At 38.5% G+C, this 22,696-nt stretch overlaps 1 protein-coding gene across 9 annotated transcripts; it reads left to right on the top strand.

The window, feature by feature from the left end:
- The first annotated feature begins 1,292 nt into the window (after positions 1-1,292).
- On the top strand, positions 1,293-12,310 carry LOC110792530 (uncharacterized). 9 transcript variants are annotated; one of them, XR_008924418.1, is made up of 10 exons: positions 1,293-1,705; positions 6,709-6,775; positions 7,864-8,308; positions 8,712-9,982; positions 10,084-10,344; positions 10,438-10,816; positions 10,892-11,071; positions 11,182-11,266; positions 11,524-11,622; positions 12,085-12,310. XR_008924418.1 is itself a non-coding variant. In XM_056833511.1 (4 exons), the coding sequence occupies exons 1-3, from the start codon at positions 10,659-10,661 to the stop codon at positions 11,546-11,548; spliced, it is 363 nt and encodes a 120-aa protein (XP_056689489.1). In that variant the 5' UTR covers positions 10,351-10,658; the 3' UTR covers positions 11,549-11,622; positions 12,090-12,310. The 9 variants fall into 9 exon arrangements, 1 of the variants encoding a protein (XP_056689489.1); XR_008924416.1 differs by lacking the exon at positions 6,709-6,775 and having other exon boundaries at positions 1,306-1,705; positions 8,712-8,980; positions 9,598-9,982; XR_008924415.1 differs by lacking the exon at positions 6,709-6,775 and having other exon boundaries at positions 1,295-1,705; positions 7,333-8,308.
- The last annotated feature ends 10,386 nt before the right edge of the window (positions 12,311-22,696 follow it).

The raw sequence follows: 22,696 nt of genomic DNA, 5'->3' as shown, positions 1-22,696 counted from the left end.
GGTCTAGATAAGGTAAATGACATATTAGGAGAGAAGAATGCCAATGTCCACTAAACTGATTAAACGTTGTAATGTTTCCACATATAACATAACCCACTAGAAGTTTAATGTGCGAGCTCTCTTCTCTTTCTTGCTAAAATGCGACTTGTTTTACAATAATGATAGTATGTGGGGAAACATAAGACTGATCTTAATTGTTAGCCAGATGGAAATTCGCTACTCTATAATGACTATGGTTGTTTCTGAAACCATACTTTGTGCGGGTGCATTAAAAAAGATACCAATTAAATGTGAAAATTTCGGAGGAAGCCCCCTACTGTTGCAGGTAATTAATGAATTATTTTTTCACGTCGAATACACACATTTTTTTAATTATTTTGTGCCCGCAACAAATTTCCCGCGCTTGAAACTGGGCGCAAAAATTTTGTTCAGCGTATCCCATGAACTATATAATTGCTAACTTCATGAACAGGCGCGACAAATTTTTGTGGATGCTTCTAAGCGCGAAGAACTTCCTGCGCTAACTTTCGCGCGCGAAAACTTTGTTGCGCATTGCTCCGCGTTGCTTTTTTTAATTTCCGTATTCGCCTTATTAATTTCGTGAAACAGTAGACTGATTCCTGTGTATATTTTTTAGATATGGCTCATGGAGAGTTTGAGGTTACTGGAGGTTCCTACGAATCCCCATATTTACTGTCCTGAGGCTCTTGGCAGTAGGAAGTTCTTGCAACAAGGAGAAAATGAGGTCAAGTGGACTTCTTATTTTACTCATGGCATTTTCTCTATTAAGTGGGTGATACCGTGGTGGAATCTGCAGTCTACGGTGGGAGGTTCAGATTCCCTTATTTTCAACAGATTTCTCAGGCTGACACGCCCTACCTATATTTTTCCGTATCGAGTTCCGAGACAGTATGATATTAGGCAGATTAAACTTTTTTCGGACACTGCACCACCACTTTCAGAGGTTTTCCCAGAGAAACAGATCCTTGCGTGGGCAAAGTATTTTAATGACTTACCCCGTTGGACGGTTACCGTAGATGGGAATCCTTCCACTAGTGGAAAACTCTTCATTTGCATCGCACTTCTAGACAAGCGGAAAAATTATTTAATTTTAGCAAGAAAATTTATCATCTGTGTCGCAGTTTAATATTGTGCGATGCAAATGACTGGTAGCCATTGAGAATAAGTCAATTGCGTCGGTGGTTTATTAAACTGCTACTCAATAATAATTTCAGCTACGTCGCAGTTTAATAAACCACCGATGCAAATGGAAGATGAAGTCAATCAAATTCAATAGTGTCGCTGGTTTATTAAACTGCGACGCATTTGACTAATTAATTAATATTTTTCTCGATCAGCTCGACCTCACCCGCGCCAACAAACAGTATTATCACAGCGCAATTTCACACAATTGAAAAAACACCATACAACCTAATCGAAAAAAACAAACAAACACTAGTACTCCGCCGACCATCCCTCGCCGACCATCTTCTACTCTACCGGTCAGGCTTACTACGCCGTCTACTCCTACTGTGCCTGCCTTTCACCGCCGCGGCCGCCGGCTCCAGTTTCTTCCTCCTACGTCGCCGCGACCAGAAGAAAAAATCAAACTCGCCTTCAGTTTCTCCCTGCCTTTCACCGTCGCGGCCGCCGCCTCCCTGTTTTCTCCCTCCTCTTCTCCAATTGGTTCACCACATCCAACCAGGTACATTTATATTGAATTTTGTTGTTATTGTTTTTGTTTAATTTCAAATGTTTAGGTTTTTATGAATTTTAGTGAATTTTGTTGTACTTTTCTTGTGTATGGAATAGCTTCTGAAGTCTGGCATCCCCGTTTTCTCCCTCCTCTTCTCCAACTGGTTCACGGCATATTGAATTTTGTTGTTTTTTTGTTTAATGTGAAAGATTTAGGTTTTTGTGATTTTTTTGAAATTTGTGGTACTTTTGCTGGGTATGGATTAGCTGCTGAATTTCTTTAACCAATGCGAATATTATAATCGTAGTTTTGATGAATTTTAATTGGGCTGTAGTTTTGGCAAGAATATGAATCTAGACAAGTGATACTTCATATTAGATTATTATTGACCAAGAAAATAAGAACAGTAAAGAACCGGAGTACTTAAAACTAAAAGGATGTTCTGTAAAGCATGGTTTATGAACAATGGAACACAAAGTAGATTATGTTTATGCAGTAGAATGAGAAGTTTTGGGATCATTTTTATGTTGTTACAGAACTTAGGTTTGTGAATTTGTGATGTGAAATGAACTATACTTAGGTTTACATTAAATAGCATAGTTTATGCCCTTTGATAAAATTTGGTCATATTGTTTTATCTTTAGTAGTTGAAAATGGATCGAATTTGGATGAATGCTAAACGAATTTCTATAAGGTTCTTACAATGGATTCAAGAGTTTAGTAAGGTTGCCTTGAAACATCAATCATACCATGAATAAAGTTTGATTCTGTGTCCTTGTTGTGATTGCAATAATTCAAGGGGGTACGTGATATTGATGATATTGTTAATAATTTAATTCGTCGCGGTTTTAAGGATAACTACACGACGTGGACATGGCATGGTGAGAGCGTAGATCATGGGGAAAGCTCTAGTATACCGAGCTCTAGTAACCATAATCATTGTGATAATGGTAATAAAAATGAAATTGAGGATATCCCCGTTGATATTGGTGTTGAAAGTGAGGAAGAAGAGGAGAAAGATAGGATAAATGAGATGATGATATTGTGGAAGACCATTTCGTTGAGCGTCCCCATATGTTTGATAGTATAATCAAAGCTTCCGAAACACCGTTATATCCTGGTTCTACACAAACTGTACTTAGTGCCGTCATCAAATATTTCAACTTAAAGGCGGAAAACGGTTGGACCAACACGAGTTTTTCACAATTTTTGGAGGCCACGTCCTAAAATCTTCCCGAAGGAAACAAACTTCTAAAGTCTAACTATGAGGCTCAGAAGCTTATGTGTCCTTTGGGTATGGATTATGAGAAGATACATGCATGTCCAAATGATTGTGTGTTGTATCGAAAGAAGTATGCAAATCTGCATGAGTGTCCAAGGTGCGGATTGTCCCGTTACAAGATCGTGGAGAATGATGCAATATCAACTAAGAAGAAACCTTCTCCGGCTAAGGTGCTTTAGTATCTTCCAATTATACCAAGATTTAAGCGTCTTTTCTCAGAAGAGAAAACTGCAAAATTCTTGAGGTGGCATGCTGAAGGGAGGAAGAAAGATGGGTTAATGAGGCATCCTGCTGATTTTTCACAGTGGAGTAACATTGATCGAAAGTACAAGGTCTTTAGGGAAGAAGTTCAGAATCTTAGGCTTGGTCTTTGCACGGATGGAATGAACCTATTTGGGACACTTAGTACCCAATATAATACTCGGCTGGTTCTTCTCACCATATACAATTTGTCTCCTTGGTTATGCATGAAGCGTAGATTCATCATGTTGTCGATCTTAATCTCTGGGCCTAAAAGACCCGAAAATGACATAGATGTGTATCTAGAGCCACTCATTAAAGATTTAAAATTGTTGTGGGATGAAGGGGTGTTGATGTTTGATGCATACACCAAAACCAATTTCACTTTACGTGCCATGATTTTTTGTACGATATATGACTTCCTAACTTATGGAGATTTGTTAGGGTATATTGTAAAGGGAAAGAAAGCTTGTCCAAATTTTCAAGATTACTTGGTGTCGAGGCGCCTAAAATTTTGTGGGAAAGATGTATACATGGATTACCAGATGTATCGTTCTAAAGATCACCCTTTTCGAAAAGAGGAGGAAGCTTTTAATGAAGAAGTGGAGACGAGAGAAACTCCTGCCCCCTTATGTGCGAGTGAGGTTTATGAACGGGTCAAAGACATCCAGACGGGGTTTGGTAAGCCTTATAAAGGTCACCCAAGTGGTGTGTTACAAGAAGAGGTCAATGTTTTGGGATCTCCCATATTGGAGAGATTTGGAGGTTAGGCATTGTTTGGATGTAATGCATATTGAGAAAAATGGTTGTGATGCCATTGTTGGGAAATTGTTGAATATATAAGGGAAAACGAAGGATGGGCCTAAAGTTAGAAAACATATGGCTGCTATGGGTTGCTCCGAGTTGGCACCTCAAGAGAGGGGAAAACGCTTGTACCTTCCCCCAGCTGCGTAACCTTGTCTAAAAAGGAGAAAGCTAGATTTTGTGAGTCTTTGCATGGCTTAAAGGTCCCTGCTGGATACTCTTCAAATTTTCGTAGACTTGTGTCCATGTCTGACTTGAAATTAGTTGGAATGAAATCTCATGATTGTCATGTGTTGATGGAACAATTGCAGCTGGTTGCAATTCTAGGAATATTGCCGCCAAAAGTGAGGTATACCATTACAAGATTGTGTTTGTTTTTTAACACGATTTGTAGCAAGGTGATCAATCCAACAATACTATATGATTTGCAGGCCGATGTACTTGAGACCATTTGTCGGTTTGAAAAGTATTTTCCGCCATCATTCTTTGACATGATGCCTCATTTGGTTATTCATCTTGTTCGTGAAATTAAACTTTGTGGGCCAGTTTGTATGAGGTTCATGTATCCCTTTGAATGAGAAATGGGTACCTTGAAAGATAGAGTGATGAATCCGACAAAACCTGAAGCTAATATTGTCTAACGAACCGTTGTTGAGGAAGTTGCTGCATGGGTTTCTCAATATTTGGCATGTTTGGAAGAAGTTGGAGTCAAAGTCTCGACATGAAGGGAGACTTGGGGGTCAAGGTACAATCGGCAGGAAAAGGATATCAATCGCTTCTGAAATGATGTGTAAGGTTGAGCTGTTTGTGGTGCAAAATCTTACTGAAGTACATTCATATGTGGCTGAGCACATGGACTTTGTTAGAGAGCAATATCTTTCAAAAAATGGTCCTCAACTGAGAAAAGAGAATAATCGTTCGTTACTCACATGGTTCAAGAGTCGAGTAATGTCTCAATTGTCCGACACGCCTAATGATGTATCTGACACGTTGAGATGGTTGACATATGGTCCTAAATGTCAAGTCATCTCTTATGAGGGGTACGACATCAATGGTTATTCTTTTTACACGAAGTGACAAGATGACAAAACGACGATGTAAAATATTGGTGTTATGGTAATAGGTTTGTCTTCGGAATATGCTAGTGCAAGAGATAGAACACTTGATGATACGAAGAACTCTTACTACGGAGTCATTGAAGAAATATTAGAGTTGGAATTTAAGGAATATAAGATTCCTCTACTCCGTTGCAAGTGGGTTGATATTAGTTTCGGTGTCAAAGAAGATGAACATAGGTACCTGACACTTGTAAACTTTAGTCGAGTTGGGCATCTTGAAGATCGGTTCATATTAGCATCACAGGCAAAACAAATCTTTTACGTGGTTGACCCATGCCCATCGTAGTTGGTCAGTTGTTCTTGAAGGCAAAAGAAGAATACTTGGCGTCGAGGATGTAGATGATGAAGAAGAATATGATGAGCATTTTAATGAGACTCCACCTTCCTAATGGCATAATCCTTAAATAATTGATGATGTTGACATGAGTTTTAGTCGTCGAGATCATAGTGAAGGATTTTATGTTGCAAAAGAGAAAGAGTGAGATAGATTGTTCTGTTTTGAGTATTTTTGTTTAGGGTTAGGGTAACGTACTTGTAAGTTTTTTTTGGTAGGGAGGCCCTTCCTAGAAGGTAAGCCCTTTCCATGAACTCAATTTTATAATTTGTCTCGGTATTTGAGTTTTAATGAAGGAAAATTTTGATGGAGTTCCAAGGATTATGAGATTGTCATGCTTTTAGCTCAAATTAGGTTGTGGATAAAAGGAAGTTGAACCAATTTATGCCGCAAGCTAGACTATATACAAATTAGTCTAGCTTGCGGCATAAATTTGTTCAACTTCCTTTTATCCATAACCTATTTTGAGTTTAAACTTGAGAAAAATAGAAGGGAAGGAGAGTGATTTATTCTTGAATATTATGGATAATCAATTTAGGAAAATTTGTACTAATAACAGTGATATCACAACTAAACTACTTGTGAGGATTCGTGAAAAGTTAAAAACATATTGCATCAACAAAATTTATGACTTGTTTGTTGGACCTGGCATTGTATGAGTTACTAAGCAACCACTAACCACTAAGGCACTAAGCAGCCAAACAAGCTGATTAGATCTAATCAGTTCTGATTAGTTTTGATAAGTTCTTATCTAACTAGAACTGTTCATAACTGATCAGAACTCTACTGCTTTGATCTAAATAGTTCTGATCTATTCCGATCAGTTCTGATCAGTTCTGATAAGTTTTGATCAGTTCTGATCTGTTATGATCAGTTCTGATCTGTTATGATCAGTTCTAATCTGTTATGATCAGTTCTGATCTGATTAGAACTGTTCAGAACTGGTCAGAATTGAACTGATCAGATTAGAACTAATCAGAACTCTACTGTTCTGTTTAGAATCGTTATGATCAGATCAGAACAGTTTAGTTCTTGATTAGTTCAGTTCTGTTCTATTCAGAACCGATCAGTTTGAAAATCGTGGTGCTCTTCCTTGTGTAGGGTCATTGTTATTACACACTAAAATTGGTTTATGTTAAATTGGTTGTAGTTTGCTTGCCATAGTTGAATGGTTTTCCACTTAATTATGATATGGTCGTAATTGGTTGGTTTGCCACTTAATTATTCCGGTCAGAAGCTGCTGGTTCACCTCTGCTACGACTTTCATCTAAAGACATGCTTGGGAAAATCTTGGTGAGAATGTATGTACCTGAAAGTTGTTGTTCAGTTCAGTTTTGTACAATCTGTTCTGGTTTTGTGCACTCTGTTCAGTTCGATCAGTTATGTTTTGTGCAATGTGTTCTATTGTGTGCAGTCTGTCAGTTCGACCAGTTGTGTTTTATGCAGTCTGTCCAGTTCTTCGGTTCGATCACTTGAATTGTATGAAGCTTAACTTTTAATTGGTTGAAACATGGAAATTAAGGTAATTGGGTGTGCTACATTGTCATTGATACATGGAAATAAAAATTAAGGTAACAGGGAAAGAAAAATTGGGTGCTGCAATTAAACAACTAGTCGGCAGTTAAACAACATGGAAAGAATCCTCCCTACTGTCCTTGAGCTTAGAACAACCTGATAATTATGAAATAAGTTGAAGAATAACAGCCAAGCATTATTTATTAAGTTAGCTACATAAGAAGCCTCCCTTTGATGCTTTCCAGTTTTTGGTTCTTTCATTAATGTTTAATTCCTTTATATTTCCAGAATAAACTTGTTGTTATTCTGAAAGTCGAAATTCGCTATAAATATATTTTTGCAGGAAAATGTCGACGAGTACAATCAAATGTATAAAATAGAGAGAGTGCATCAACTTGTTTGTTTGAGTTACTTCCTTCCTTTGTTTAACTTGCGGCTTCAGGGAATCATGTATTGAAATTTGTCATGTATTGAAATTTGTCACATTTTACTGGTTTACATTCTAGAGGCATTTTGACTGGTTTACTGATAGTATATCTTGGGTTGGTACGGAAATGGGATCGCCATCATCAGACTCATTACTCAGCAGGCTGGAAAGCCTTAAGCCTCCAATGTGTTGTTGCATTGTAATGCTCCTCGTTGGAAACTTGTGAAGCTTGCTATTCCTTGAGATGACAAAGAACCTTGCATCAATGCAGCAATCTCTACCAGTTACATTTTGATTGTGCTTAACTGAAACAAAGATGTTGTTGGGTGATAAATTTGACGTGACTCTCCTTACGTAGTTCACTGATAAATTTGGCGTGGCTTTCCTTACTTTGTACGCCTGTTAGTGATAATATTGACTTACTATATATACTTGTCTTTGGGTTAGGTACCTGTTCTAACTGATGCAACATCAGCTACAGTTCTGATAAAATAACGCAAATAAAATAACAGTAGCAACATTTGATAATAAGAAGGGAAACAGCCAACCTGTCTACTAATTTCATGGAGGATGAAGATATCTTGACCTTGGACACCCAAATGAATAAGAGCCATCAGATGAAGAGGAAAATTCAGAGCGACCAAACGAGTCACAAAATCAAGCGAACCAGAAGAAGAAAAGGAAGTCAAGAGGTCCTTCAAAAGGGCTAAAATCCTTGCCTGGGGTTCCAAGAATGATTGAGTGGGATTGCTTGAACCGACCCATGGGAAAATGGGAAAAATAATTCAAGAATCACAATGGCGAGATAAGCCGCACAAAAGTCTCAATATTGACTAAATATTGGAAAGACGTTTCGCAAGGAATAAAAGACACATTGTGGGAAGATGTCAAGGTAACCAGAAATGTCATTATTTTAGAATATGCCATCCTCGGTTGTCTATGTATGTTGCTCATTTGCTAAAGCCTTTCTTTTTCGTTTTCTATTTCATTTAGAGAGAGTTTCGTATCGAAGATGACACTAAGAAAGAATTAGTCTTAAAGAGTTGTGATAAGGATTGGAGGGGTTTCAAGTCGAGATTACATACAGGTTGGATCTCGTGTACAAGGAAAATGTTTGAAAATAAAGAAATGCCTTATAAATTGTATGATTTCATAACTGAAGATATGTGGAAGGAATTTGTGAAAATACGTACCTCAGAAGAGTATATGGTATAAAAATCATTCTCAATTAAAGTTTTGACTAAATTAAAGTTCTTTTTTTGTTGCAATAATTTCTCTTTTTCCCCTAAAATTAGGAAATAAGCGAGAAAGCAAGAAAGAGCCAATCTTTCAACAAATATCCTCATCACATGGGACAAAAATCGTATGCCAAAAAGACCGGTGAATGGTGTAGAAAGGGTACATTTCCTCGGTTTCTTAGGCATCCACTGGTTCCTCTAGTTCCACGGTTGTTTCAAGTTTTCCGGAAAGGACATATGCATGGCTTCTTGCAAGATCAGTAGAAGATGAGAAAGGAAATTCATACTTGCCGGATGAGGAAACACAAAAGGTCAAAGAATCAATTGTAAGTCATGGCTAAATCATTCTTATTTAGTCGGAGTTCTAGCTTGACTAAACTCGATCAGTTTAGTTTAGAACACTACCCGTCTTCACATTTGAACATAATAAAATGATCTGCACAGAATAGAACTGAACTGAGCTGCACAGAATAGAACTGATCTATGCAAGAACAAAACTGAACTGCATTGAACAGAACTGATATGTGCAGAAAAGAACTGATCTATGCAGAACATAACTGATCTGTGTAGAACAGAACTGAACTACATAGATCAGTTATGTTCACACAGAACATAATCGATCTATGCAGAACATAATTGAACTGCACATTTCAGTTCTGTTCTGCACAGATCAGTTTAGTTCTATGCAGTTCGGTTCAGTTCTGCACAGTTTAGTTTTGTTCTATGTAGATCAGTTATGTTCTGTGCAGTTCAGTTCTGTTATACACATATCAGTTCTATTCTGTTTAGATCAGTTATGTTCTGTGCAGTTTAGTTCTGTTCTGTGCAGATCATTTTTGTTCTGTGCAGATCAGTTCTGTTCTGCACATATCATTTCTATTATGTGCAGATCAGTTCTTTGAAGAAGTGTTAATTTTTTCTAAGACTTTTTGGTTTCATGTAGTATGAACGGAAAAAGAAACAAGAGGAAGGGATATTTGTTCCTCATCGGTTTGATGATGTTTTATCTCGTGCACTTGGTTAGACTCGCAATAGGAGACCACTTACATTTTGGTAGTGGAGTAGGCATCAAATCTGTGTGGGGGACCGGAGAGCGGCGTAGTTACCGACAAATTGAAGATGTAGAGCTCATGGAAATGGAAGCAAGAGTAACCCAAAGGGTTGGAGATGAGACAATACAAGAGATAAACTCCTAGATGGATGTCATGGTTAAGGAGAAATTTATCACATTCGCTAAAGAACTGGGTATCCAAATACCAAGTTATATGATGGAGGATGTTCCTAGTAGTTGTCAATCTGGGGGTTTTGATCCATTTGCAAACATTCAGGTATGAAGATTTGGTTCTTTCAAATAATTTTTTTTTAGTTAATTTTATTGAACTTTTCTAACATGTTATATAATATTTGCGATTTTCAAATAAATTATAAGGAGCATGTCCCATGCCGGCTACTCTTGTTCATAAACTCCGAGAAAGTCTTTGTTGCCTATGGTACCATACATTCGGAGTTGACTCTTGATCACCTTAAGAACCTCAATCCTGATAACGTGAAGGTGAGTGTTGATGAAATTGAGCCCGCGTATAAACAAGCTTCAGTCCCCGAGCCTTCTCAATATATAAAGAAATTTGGACAAGCTCATGGTACTTTCACTCAGTGGCCAAAGAATTTGGTTTCGCTTGTGAATACCGAGGTAACATATCATTATGCATTCAAAGCTGACTAAAAAATATTATATCATGCATGTATGTTCACTAATATGTATACGGTTATTTGGAATTCATAGCTCAGGTAAACGAGCCTACAGGAAAAGAGCCTAATAGGAAAGAGGCTACAAGCAAAGAGCCTAAAGGGAAAGAGGCTACAAGGAAAGGGCCTAAAGGGAAAGAGATAGTGGTTGGAAGTGGACGCGAGACAAAAGGGTCCAACACTAAACCAAAGAAACATTTTCTTGCCGTTTATGCCTTGCAAACTTTGGGCGTTAAGTGCAATTTTATAAAAACTGTGATGTCTAAATTAAAAGAAGGGGAGGATATTAAGTTACAAGGTAGTAAAAGGGCATTCAATTTGGAAAACGACCGTGAAATTAATATCACCGTTGAAGACATCAATCAACTTCTCTCCGGAGCATGGCTCAATATATCGATATTGCAAGTTTTTATAATGTGAGTTACCTAAAATAATTTTTCTCTCCTTAAATTTTATTTTTTCAAATTTTTTAACGTTATTATGCTATGTAGGGCTTTATATGAGTTGTGTGATGAAGATGATAAACTTGCCAATGCTTTTGGATTCATGTGCTCGGAGATGATCTCGGAAACCATGTTGTATAGTGATATAATTCGTATTCTATCATACATGTCGAAATCCATGGAAACACTCAGTTCTAAGCCATTCATCTTACGTCCATACTACGAAAAGTATGAAAATTTGAACTTCTTTTTTAATTATATTGATTGTTGTTAATATAATTTTTTTTCTAATGACATATGTTTATTGTTTGTATGTACGAATCACTGGATTCTTTTAGTTATTTTCTTGGCTAAACGTGAGGACTACACATTTGATTCTATGAAGAAGAGGAGAAATTTGATGATTAAGAACCAATTGAACACGTAAGTAAAGTATTTTATGAATTCTTTGCATATACATGATATAAAATATAATAAAACATATATAAATCCCCTTTTATCAAATGTGTAGTGCTTCGGAGTTACAAGGCACAAACTGGAAAATCTAAAGGAACTAAATTGAGTTGGATTGCGGCACATGTATAATTAGTTTATTATTTACCTAAATATCAAGTTTTTCCAAATTAATACATATAATTTCATATAAATTTTACTTGTGTTATTTATTTTAATGCATGTAGTGTCCTCAACAACCGGGATCACTAGAGTGTGTCTACTACGTCATGCGTTTTATGTACGAGATATTTACAAAGCATCATGAGAGTCAAGATCTTACTACGGTATGTGATATACTTTATCTAATAAATTAAAGGAAAATTTGGTAATATTAATCCAACCTTTGGCCGATTTTCTTTTATTAATCCCACCTACGACATATTTTTTAATAATCCCACCTTTACTACCCGACGACTTTTATTGGGCTTAAGTGGCCGGTAATCGGTGAAAAAGTCAACGAGATGGTGATGAATTGATGATGATGACTGAATATATCGAGAGAGAGTACTGCCATGTAGAGAAATAATGTCGCTTACAACAGTTTTATGACATGTTGGGCCCAATAAAAGTCGTCGGGTAGTAAAGGTGGGATTATTAAAAAATATGTCGTAGGTGGGCTTAATAAAAGAAAATCGGTCAAAGGTTGGATTAATATTACCAAATTTTCCTAAATTAAAGTAGGCAAAACTATTGATTGTCGACCCAATTATTTATATACACTTGTGCCTTTTTTTGGATTTTTCAAGAACAGAGCCTTATTCATTGGAGGAGATTAATAAGGTTAAAGAATTTTGGGCTGATTACTTCATGACCAATTCCGTTTTATCTGTCTTGATTTGAACTAGATTTCTAGCTAACTAGTTTGTTGTAATATTTAACTTAAATTTTTATGTTTGAAGTGTAGTTAGGCTCGTTATCAACATGTTGGTTGATCTATATATGATGGATTTGCCTTTTATAATATTGGTTGTAAAACTGTGTTTGACAGGTTTATGTGTATTATAACATTCCCGGTATTGGGATGGGTCAAATTACAAAGGAGACTCTGCATAAATTTTCAACTATTCATCTATTGTTTTATGCCCTGTATATATAGTCTAATGTGATCGACCTACATGAAATATGAAGCTGGCATTTATTTTCTTCAACGCTCTGCAATTCCACAATTAATTTAAAGTTAATTAACATTCAATGCTTGAATGTAAAATATGGTTGCAAGTTTTATTTGATATGTACAAAAAAACTAAATACAGAATGTACCTATTCAATAATGACCTGACCAACAAGGGTCGCAATGGATCTAGATGACAAGAATCAAATTGATAAATTGTGTGGCTTGAAACACATATCACAAGGAGCAACCAATGGAGGCTACAATCACAAATTAGTGGTTTAATAATCCATAATATGCCATTACAATCACAAAATATCTTTATAATCTACACTAATATAGGACAATAAAACTATTAAATCAAAGGCATATTCTTCATAGTACGGGGCTAATATGAACTTGTTTTTAGCTTTTGTGCATTGACGGATACCAACATCGAGATATTCACGGACTTCAGATGGATTGGATATGCAACTAGAACCACTTATTGATTGTAGATCCAACCATCCAATATTACAGTTGGAACTTAAATCATCAAACTGAAGTGACCTGAAGAACAAGCAAACATAAGAATAATTGAAACTTGGCACACCACTTGTGAGGGGGTCTAAAAACACGACGAGGCGCCTCTAAAAGAGTATACGGCCCGCACGACTTTTCCCCTATGGATGTGGCAAGCATATTAAGTAAATAGGAACTAATTGTGGGTGTTAGCCTCTTTTTATTAGTCCATAGGAGTCGCCAATCAGTTTAAGAAAACTGACAAAACCCGGTTATCGTGATATGCCTTGGAGTGTAAACATATTTGACTCACAACGGCTATAGGTTCCCTTATGATCCCTTATGTGGAGATCGCTCAATGTACATCCAACGGAGTAGAGATTGAGAGTTCGGGGGAAGTTTACTAATACGGAGAGTGCCCAGCATTAGCCCACACGACGGTCTTTACTAGTTCAATGTGGCGACGACGGGACATGCGTTATGTTGCATTACTACTCTGAATTGATTTTAATGCACATATATTCACTATATATATGTCAAAATAATGATTTAGGTTAATTCAAGGTGCTTAGCAATAAACCGGTTTGTCCGAGAATTATCTGATTTAGGCATGAGTAATATAGCATGTTAAAGTGAACGGGTTTATATGGTGATAAAAGATGTAAAATGTAGATTCAGGTTACAGTATAGCGTAGGCTATACTGCGGTTCTCAAGAACACCTACCACTTGACTTTGTTATCTTTTCGTTTAGCCTTCGAACTTTCCGATGACTGACTGACTGACTGCGGGACGAGATTCTACCAGTGTTTTTGTATGTTTAGGTTTAAGGATTGGGTTAAGACTTCGGTAACGCTTCAGCAGTATTCAGACTGATTTAGGTGGTCGTGCGGGCAGGGTCTGCTTAACATAGTATTAATGTGGCAGACAACAAGAATGCGGGACAGAGAGAAGGTTCGGTCAATACTAAAGCTTAGGGTTTTAGGCTAGGAATGTGTGTCATTTTCCGGAATTTAGAGCCCCTATTTATAGTAAAAACAGGCCAGAATAAGGTAGAACTGAGAAAATTAGAGTTTTATGCTGAGATGTGTGCAGCGCTAGAAATTTCCAGCGCTTGGATCATAAGAGTTGTTATTTTCTAGCGCTTCACATATCAGCGTTGTGTTTATTTCACAGCTGGATTAAAACTTTATTTTTGCGTGATTATGTGAGAACCAAATTGCAGCGCCGAAAAATTATGGTGCTTTGATTTGTGCGCTGGAATTATAGTTGCGCATACGTGCCAGCGCTAGAATTTTATAGCGCTGGTGTTTTACTTCACTTTTCCAGTTTTATCCGGATTTACCCGAATCTCACTCACGGTTTTTTATCTTTTAGAATACGGGTTGGGATGCAACTCTTATCCTTTATCCGATGATAAATTGTAATGCGGCTTAAACACTCGAATGTTTATCTTATACGGTTACCATTCTGGGAAGCATCCAAGAATAGCAGTTACTATAAATAGTAGTTTCTTAAAATGACAATATGGTTTACCGTATTATCAGTCAGTCATGGATTGTTTGTTGCATATTTAGGAAAGCTTAGTCAAGCGGTGTTTGGTTTCATCGTCGAACACATCGTATCAGGCCTAGGGACAAATGCTATACCACTTACCTTATTAAATACATTACCATAACTAACTATATTAATTTCCTCATGAAGACTTATATAACTGAGATATTAAGCATATCACCTTTGAGGAATTCACCTATATCGACATTAGTTACCCATGCTATGCCATGCTCGAAAAAGTGGAATAATGACTTGTCCATCTAAACTCCAATAGCATTTACATCCGGTATCCCACTAACAAGATTATGCAGCCATTTGCACGCCTTACTAAGAGATTGAAACACATCTAGTTCCACAAGTAAATTTGTTTGAGAAGTTGAACCTTTCGATGAAGTCTTTTTCGAGCCTTGACTCTTGATTTGGGAACTCCTTTGTTCAATCAAATCTACTGATCGCTAACCATCATTGCTAGCTTGAGTTGATGCTTTCTTTGGTTTAGCTTTCTTGATGATCTGCAAGGTCAAGTTACAAAAACCAAGAGATTATAGGTGACGTTTATTGATTATCTAGACCATATTTTATAATAAAAAAAATTTGTTTATTGAAACATATAGGAAAGGTTATGCAAAATACAAAGGCGTGGAATTAGAAACACAAAACACCTCGTCTGAAAACTTCACCCATGCTCATGGCCATAATACAAAAGAACCGGAGGCATCATCCAAGATGAGGAGATCACTGTTGGGCACCTGAAGTGGCCAATCCGAATAGTCTTCATGACATTGTATGGGCTGGCCGCAAAACAACCACTCGGGACTGGCTTGTGGTGGATTAGTAGCCGCTCACTTTGTGGTTGTGCATTCGCATCGGCCGCCACATACAATTCATCACCATAAGATGGTCCCGGGTGTAGTAGTTCGCAAGGTGTCTCCTCCTAAAATTCAACCATTAAGACATGCAATTAGTACAAATTTAGCCATCAGGTTATTGAATGAATTAGAACTCCAAAATTTAGATAAGAACATTACTGAGTTAGAACACCAGAATTCACCTCACCTTTAATTCGAGCACTGGTTGAACTAAAGTAGGTGGTTGAAGGTTAAGAGTTGGTTGCCGTGGTGAATCCAAAGGGCTTCGTCGGGGCAACACCAAGTTTGGTAAGGCCATATGTTGTAGGATTGCCTCAGTGTGAGGGGGTCGAAAAAGCACGAGGCTAATGCGTGACCTCGTCCCTCGTGGGTGTGACGCTTCTTTTTGTCAAATCAAGTGTAATTGGATTTCCTGTGAGTTTACACCCAATTAACTAGTAATTTAGGAGTCGCCATTCAGTTTTTAACGACAATGAGAAAAACTGACAAAACCCGGTTATCGCGACATAAAGGGAGTGCAATTATGTTTGACCACGACGGCCATAGGTTCCCTTGTGATCCCTGGTGGTGGGGATCGCTCAACGTACACCCGCAGGGTAGAGATTGAGGGTTCGGGGGACTATAACTACCGAGAGGAGTACTCGCTCTTCGATAACTCCAGAGGCAGGATATCCTTACTAGCTCAGCATAAATAATTGAAGGGACATGCGTTAACTATTAAACTAATCTGAGTCGATTTTAACAATATGCAACATATAATACTAGATCGAGCGCGATTATCTGATTTAGATTGTATTAAGGGACCTAGCATGATAATCCAATTTCTCAAAAACATAATCTTTATTAGGCGTGATAGAACAATCAGATTTAATTAGTTTAACAGTTCATAAAAGAGCGAGGAAAGCAATTAAATCATAGAAAAGGGGCACATTACGACGCACCCTTGAGAGGTACGTCACGGTTCTCAGAAAACTAACCACTTTGACTTTGCTATTTCTCCTTTTATTTAACGAATCTCAAGTTATGGGACAGGATACGTTCTGTTCGATTTATGGATCGATTGCGACAGAACGCGTGATCAATTTCGCAGCGTGAGGCTTAGGCTTAGGGGTTGGAGTCAATACTCAGAATAATAATTGTGTGTTGTCCTTTCACGTCGAACTTAAGGCCCTATTCATAGAAAAAGGTTCGTGGAAAGATAGAATTGTAGAACTCTAATCCACGAGGAATTAGGAAAAAACACGTACCAGGTATTTTCAGCGCCCAGGCCTGGGCGCCGAAGATTTCGGCGCCCAGAACCAGGCGTTGAAAATAGGGTCTGGGTTGTTTTCTTAATCAGATTCGGATTCCTAAAATCCGGAGTGTTTGAGATTTAATTGAGTCTTTTAGTGCGTATTAACCTTGTGAAGGGATGCGTCTAGGCCCGTTTACGAACTCTAGGCTCGTTAGGATTTTAATTAATACGTGACTCTTATTCTCGAATCATATTTGGAATAGGATTCTCTCATAATCTCTATCTCATTTAGGATTTATGTTGGAGTGAAACACCTAATTCTGACAGGTTTCTATCTTTTATGACTTGCCACTTTTAACAACTACCCATTACGGCAGTTACTATTTTAGCAGGTTTCCATAAATAGCAGGTTTCGGGTGAAATGAAAAGGGGAATTGAAATTCGTTATTTTATAGGAGATGCGTTGTCAAGTGGAGATTTATGTTTTCATCATTGAACCTTCCTTTTCGGGAATGGGGACAAAAGTAGGTGTCTACAGTTAGCCCCCACTTTGACTGAGTCTCGGGATGAGACGATGGTCAAAGTACTGGACAGAGTGCGCCACACAAGCCATGGTGTATGTGACCTATTTTGCGAGGGTCTCACGAGCCCCTGAGTGATAACATTTGACTTAAGGGTCATCACTTGAAGTGTCGACATATCCCTCACGTGTCATTGGGATTTGTCAACTGATAGTATAGAAACTTCCTCACTTTGTCATTTGAAGGATCTAAAGGTGCGTAGAAACTCCCTCACTTTGTCATTGGGAGTAGCTACAGATGTTTTCGAAATCAAAGCTATAAAGTGTAATTGGGCCTGGCCAAGCCCAATCACGAGGTAAAAATGTTTTTAAAGATTCTCATTTTCAGGGTTAGCTAAACGAGAAAACCCCCTTATTTTTATGGGACGTAAAACGAAGGAAAATCCAGCACATCGTACTTTTTAGAAAAAACGGAAAACCATCCATTTAAATTTTGGAAAAAAAGGGAAAGCTACTCACATCGTTCTTTTTTGGAAAAAACGGAAAACCAATCTTTGGAAAAAGGGAAGCTACTCACATCGTTCTTTTTTGGAAAAACGAAAAAGCAATCTTTGGGAAAAGGGGAAGCTACTCACATCGCTCTTTTTTGGAAAAAACGGAAAACCAATCTTTGGAAAAAAGGGGAAATTACTCACATCGTTCTTTTTGGAAAAAACGGAAAACTAGAAAAATTTATCGCTGCAATGATTAAGGACCTGCGCGGTTAGTGACGCAGACCCCGCCGGCTAAAGATGGCGAGCCTGTCCTCTAAGGGTGGACACCCCGTCCGATAGAAGTGGACGAATCTGTTTTTGAAATTTGAAAATAAGGACCTACGCGGTTTGTGACGTAGACCCCGCCGGCTAAAGATGGCGAACCTGTCCGCTAAGGGTGGACACCCCGTCCGATAGAAGTGGACGAATCTATTTTTAAATTTGTTTGTGCTTTTTGAAAATAAGGACCTACGTGGTTTGTGACGTAGACCCCGCCGGCTGAAGATGGCGAGCCTGTTTCATTTTGTTTTTTGAAGATTCTATTTTTCGAAAACTGAGGACCTGCGCGGCTAGTGACGCAGACCCCGCCCGCTGAGGGTGGGCGAGCCCTGTCCGCTGAGGGTGGACGTCCCTGAATTCGTTTTTTTCTTGATTTGGAACTCGCGTGGTTCGTGGCGTGATCTTGCCTGATTGAGGTGGGCAAGTCCCTATTTCATTTGTTCTTGTGATTTCTTTTGAGAATTTTTTTTGTTCATTTTTGTAGGAGCGAATTCTTTCGAGGGATGCTCGGATTTAGTTGGAACCTAAATATGGGTTGACAACGTGCTTAGATGGACCATTGTCTTGTGGCTATCATCTTTCATAATTTTGAGCTAGTTTTTACGGCTCAATTTTGCCACTACTTGGGTCCTTGATTAGGGGACCATGTATAAGTATCAACGGCGACCTTTATCTTGAGGTCGTAACCCGGTTTTATTTTTTGAGATTATCCAAACACGGGACTTCGTATAGCGTAGTCTAGGAATATTGTTTTAACTTTGCATACTTTCTTTTAAGATATATTTTTTCTTTCGAGCCCCCAAGCGCTCGTGCTTGACGGTCAGTTCTTGTCAAAGAGATTCCTTAGGGATACGTATTTTGCGATGTCCTTGATCATGTTTGGGATTGTGCTCGTAAGTGTGAGCGATCTTTGTAGTGGTGTGCTACTCTTAACAAAGCCGTGAGGTGCGACTTTCAGTAAAGAAAGTGGCAATTTTCAAGTCGAAAGAATATGGCAGGGCCCAATAGAAGTTAGGGCCTTTTTTGAGCCCGGGTTCATTTTCGGCGCCCAGGCCTGGGCGTTGAAATAATACACGCCCAGGCGGGGCGTTGAAAGTGTTGTTTGGGCTGGTCTTTTGATGACACAGTTGGCTTCTTGTTCATTCGTTTATTTCACTTGGAAGTTCTATGTATTCTCTTCTCTTTTGTTTTTTCTTTATTTTTAGAACGTGATGATTTTCTTGAAAAGCCGTAGCCGATTGGTGGACTACGGTGCTTGTCGCTTTGGGGCGATTATTTTAAGGAACTGTTGCTCTTAAGGCGTACAGTTATTACGATAGTTGGGCGAGTCTATATGGCCCGAGGAACATACCTTGAGGCGTAAGACTTTGACCACTCTTGTTGTTGTATATTTTTCCTTTTGAACGCGTTCGTGAATGTTCGATACTTAGAATGATGATATGTATGTGCGAACGAGCGTTCATAGAATGGCCGTTGTGTGTGGTCCATTAATCAGTTTGCTTGAATCATTTTTTTTGAGCAATGACTGATTTTGAATAGTTTGCTTAGAAGCTTGATAGGGTTCAGGCCCATTCATGAAGTGGGCTCAAACATCGTGCCCTTTCGATTGTTCAAACATTTGCTTCGAGATTTTTTTTATTTTGCTATGGTTGTTTCGTAGCTCGGAGCCCCCAAGTATGCATGTTGGGATGCTTCCTTTTGGCGTACGATTTTTGTAGGTTCTCTCGAGAAAGATGCCTTGGGGTTCCGCTCGTGTAGGTGCGAGCTATCCCTTCCGTGGTAGGTAATATTTTGCTACCTTTAATCCTTAATTTAGAAGTCGTGTGGCTTGCATTTTGAATTTGGGCGATAAGTAGTCTTTGCCTCTTTTACACATGCTCTTTGGTCGTGCCCGCATTAGTGCAATATGCCTTACTCCCTTTTTTAGACTTGTACCTTGGGATGGTTGAACTTATGGTGCGACGTAGGCTTGTGTGGTCTAACAACATGTATTAGAACATTTCTCCAGGTGTTGGGATATCATTATTATTTTTTGCATTGGAGTACTTCGTCACGCCTCGTTCAGGTGCTCGAACAAGTGTAGCACCTTCCGCGTGGGTATGCACGGCTTATTATTCACTCGATGCGAGGATTCATAGGTGTTTCTTTCTTATTTTTATATCTGGGCAAAACTTGGCTAGCAGAAAGAATCAGCGCCCAGGCTGGGGCGTCAAAGATATCGGCGCCCAACTATGGGCGTTGAAAATAATTTCTAGGAAGAATTTGACAGTTTTTTTTTTCCTTGATTTTTTCTTTCGCTTTTGCTTTGGAACGAGGTAGACTGTGTAACGGACGCTTGTAGGGCGAGCGTTATGTGCAGTAGTTTGATCGGAGTTTTGGTGACTCGCGATTTTCAGTTACCCTTGTTAGTGGGGTGACTTTATATATTCTAAGTAGCGCTTAGAATTTGGGAGGGGTCGTAGCCATTCTAAGGTTCGTTTTACACGATCAAACCTTAGGATTGTGCCCCTATGATGTATGTATAGCATTAGCGTCGAGAATTTGCGATAAAATCGTCATTTCGGGCATTTTTAGAGTATTTTTCTCAAGCCTCCAACTGTAGCTACGGGATGGGCTCGGTTCTATAATGCTTTGCATACGTTTTTATGTATTCATGGTGACATGGATCATGAATAGTTTGAACCAGACTCGTTTAGTGCGAGGTACGTTCGAGTAGTGATTTGCTACTTCTCTTGTAAATGTTGTATTGTGCGACATTGCCTATGGTCAAGGTAGTCACATGTTGAAGTGTGCCTTGACCAAAAGCTAGGTGCCTTTCTTTACCCATAATCATATTTAAAAATCTTTTTGATTCACTTGCAACGTTGAGATAGACGCATACTAAGCTTAAACCAACGACACTTTATTATGTTCGAAGAAGTCTTTGAAAATCATTTGAAAATTATTTAAAATTCGAGTCCTACTGTGTACAACCCGAGGTGTCCTAGGTAAGTTCACTTATAGAAAGGTTCGTACAGGATTATATGAGTGAATCAAAATACTGTTACGATTTTTGGAATGCTGTCTAAGGATTTGCTGGAATCCAGGGTGCAGGTGTCAAGATATTACTTGTTCCCGTTTGGCATATGCTTTAGGCTTTTAGGGCCATCTTTTCCAAAATTGCGGGAATATAAACCGTTTTCAAATTGACTTAGATTTACTTGGTGTACGTCTGCACAAAAGGTCAAGGTATACTTAGTTCTTTCCCTAGCTCTTTCATTTCAATTTTTTAGCCCCCAGTTGCTATTATGTCTTCCCATTAATGATGCTTTTAGATTTCGATTTTAGATGCCCGTGTCATATGTCTGAGTAGAGTGAGCCTTGGTTAAGTGCCAAGTCCTATCGACAATGTCTGATTTTTTTCAAAGGGGATTAGCAAGCATTTGAATTACCATGAACGGGTGCCCTGAGTTCAAAGGAACGATGGGGCGATGCTGTAGAACAATCCTCTTTATTGCAAGCTTACTGCTTTTACTACTTGTTGGCGATCATGACTGTGTCTAGTGGTGAAAGAAGGCCTTTAAGCGAACGACTATGTCTAGTGGTGAAAGAAGGTCTTTAAGTGAGTTAGTTCGCTTTAGGGAGGGTCAAGTCGAGTACTTTAGAGGTCATGGACGCTTGCGCTAGCCCCCATTCAATTGAGGCAAGGCGATCTTTTGAGTCTTGGCTAAGTGCCTAGGAGTGTGAGTGCTCCTTCTGGCAAGGGTAGGTGCCCTTATTATTCTTTCTATGTGTGCTCATTAATTTTGGCATCTTGATGACTTGGATTCTTCCTTTGACTTAAATTTTTCTTTCGACTTGGATTGCAAGTAATTAAATTTCAATAAAGGACTCTATTTTTTATTCTTGTTATTCTATAGGCTCTAACATCTTTGCGAATTGGTTGGACCGAATCATGGATTGCCTACGTATCCGCCTTAAATAGATTTAATTTGGAATCAGGTCTTGCGTAGTTCTTAGCCTAGAAAATGGTTTCTTAGAATGCTGATTTTAAACAAGTACGTTCGAGTGGAATCGTAATGTTAGAAATAGGGTGAAATAAGTGAAGTTTATTATTATTTTAATCTGCCGCTTTGCCGTAAGCCAAAATTTTGTTTTATATTTTTTTGAGTACATGTTTTTTTTTTGGTGGTACGTATATCTGAATACGTGATGTACCCCTCCAAGTGTTCGTTATTTTTCCGTGCATGTGCGGATAAAACGACGAGCACTTCTGGACAAAATTTTGCGAGCAGAGAGACTCGGCGCCCGGGCTGGGGCGTTAAAGATTTCGGCGCCCAGCTTTGGGCGTTGAAAACTATTTCTGGGCGGATCTTTTTTGGTGCACTAAATGCTTCTTTTTCTTTTTAGACGAACTTTTAAAGGCGCTTTGCAAAGTTTGCTTTTTTTTATTATTTTTTATTTTTTGTACTTTTCATTTGTTTTTTTATTTGTGACTCAAGACGGTTTGAAAGATGGGTTGAATGGGATAGGATAATTTGTATAGGTAAGCATGAGGATTATATCTGCTAGGACTCACAATTTGCAGCCTCAAGCTAGTGTCATGAGTTTACATCAACCAAGGCCGATGAGTAGCATGGGGATGGCTCAAGGGTATATCAACAGGATGTATCCAAACAAGTTATATGGTCATTATGCTAATGGTGGTGTAAGAGCAGGTTTGGGCTTTGGAAATAATGGGTATGACGCCCGTGTCAATGGCTGTGCGTGGTTTGCGGTT

Source organism: Spinacia oleracea, chromosome 6, assembly GCF_020520425.1.
Source record: "Spinacia oleracea cultivar Varoflay chromosome 6, BTI_SOV_V1, whole genome shotgun sequence".
Taxonomy (NCBI): domain Eukaryota; kingdom Viridiplantae; phylum Streptophyta; class Magnoliopsida; order Caryophyllales; family Amaranthaceae; genus Spinacia; species Spinacia oleracea.
The sequence above is the reverse complement of the archived record's forward strand: the minus strand, read 5'-3'. Positions and strand labels throughout refer to the sequence as shown.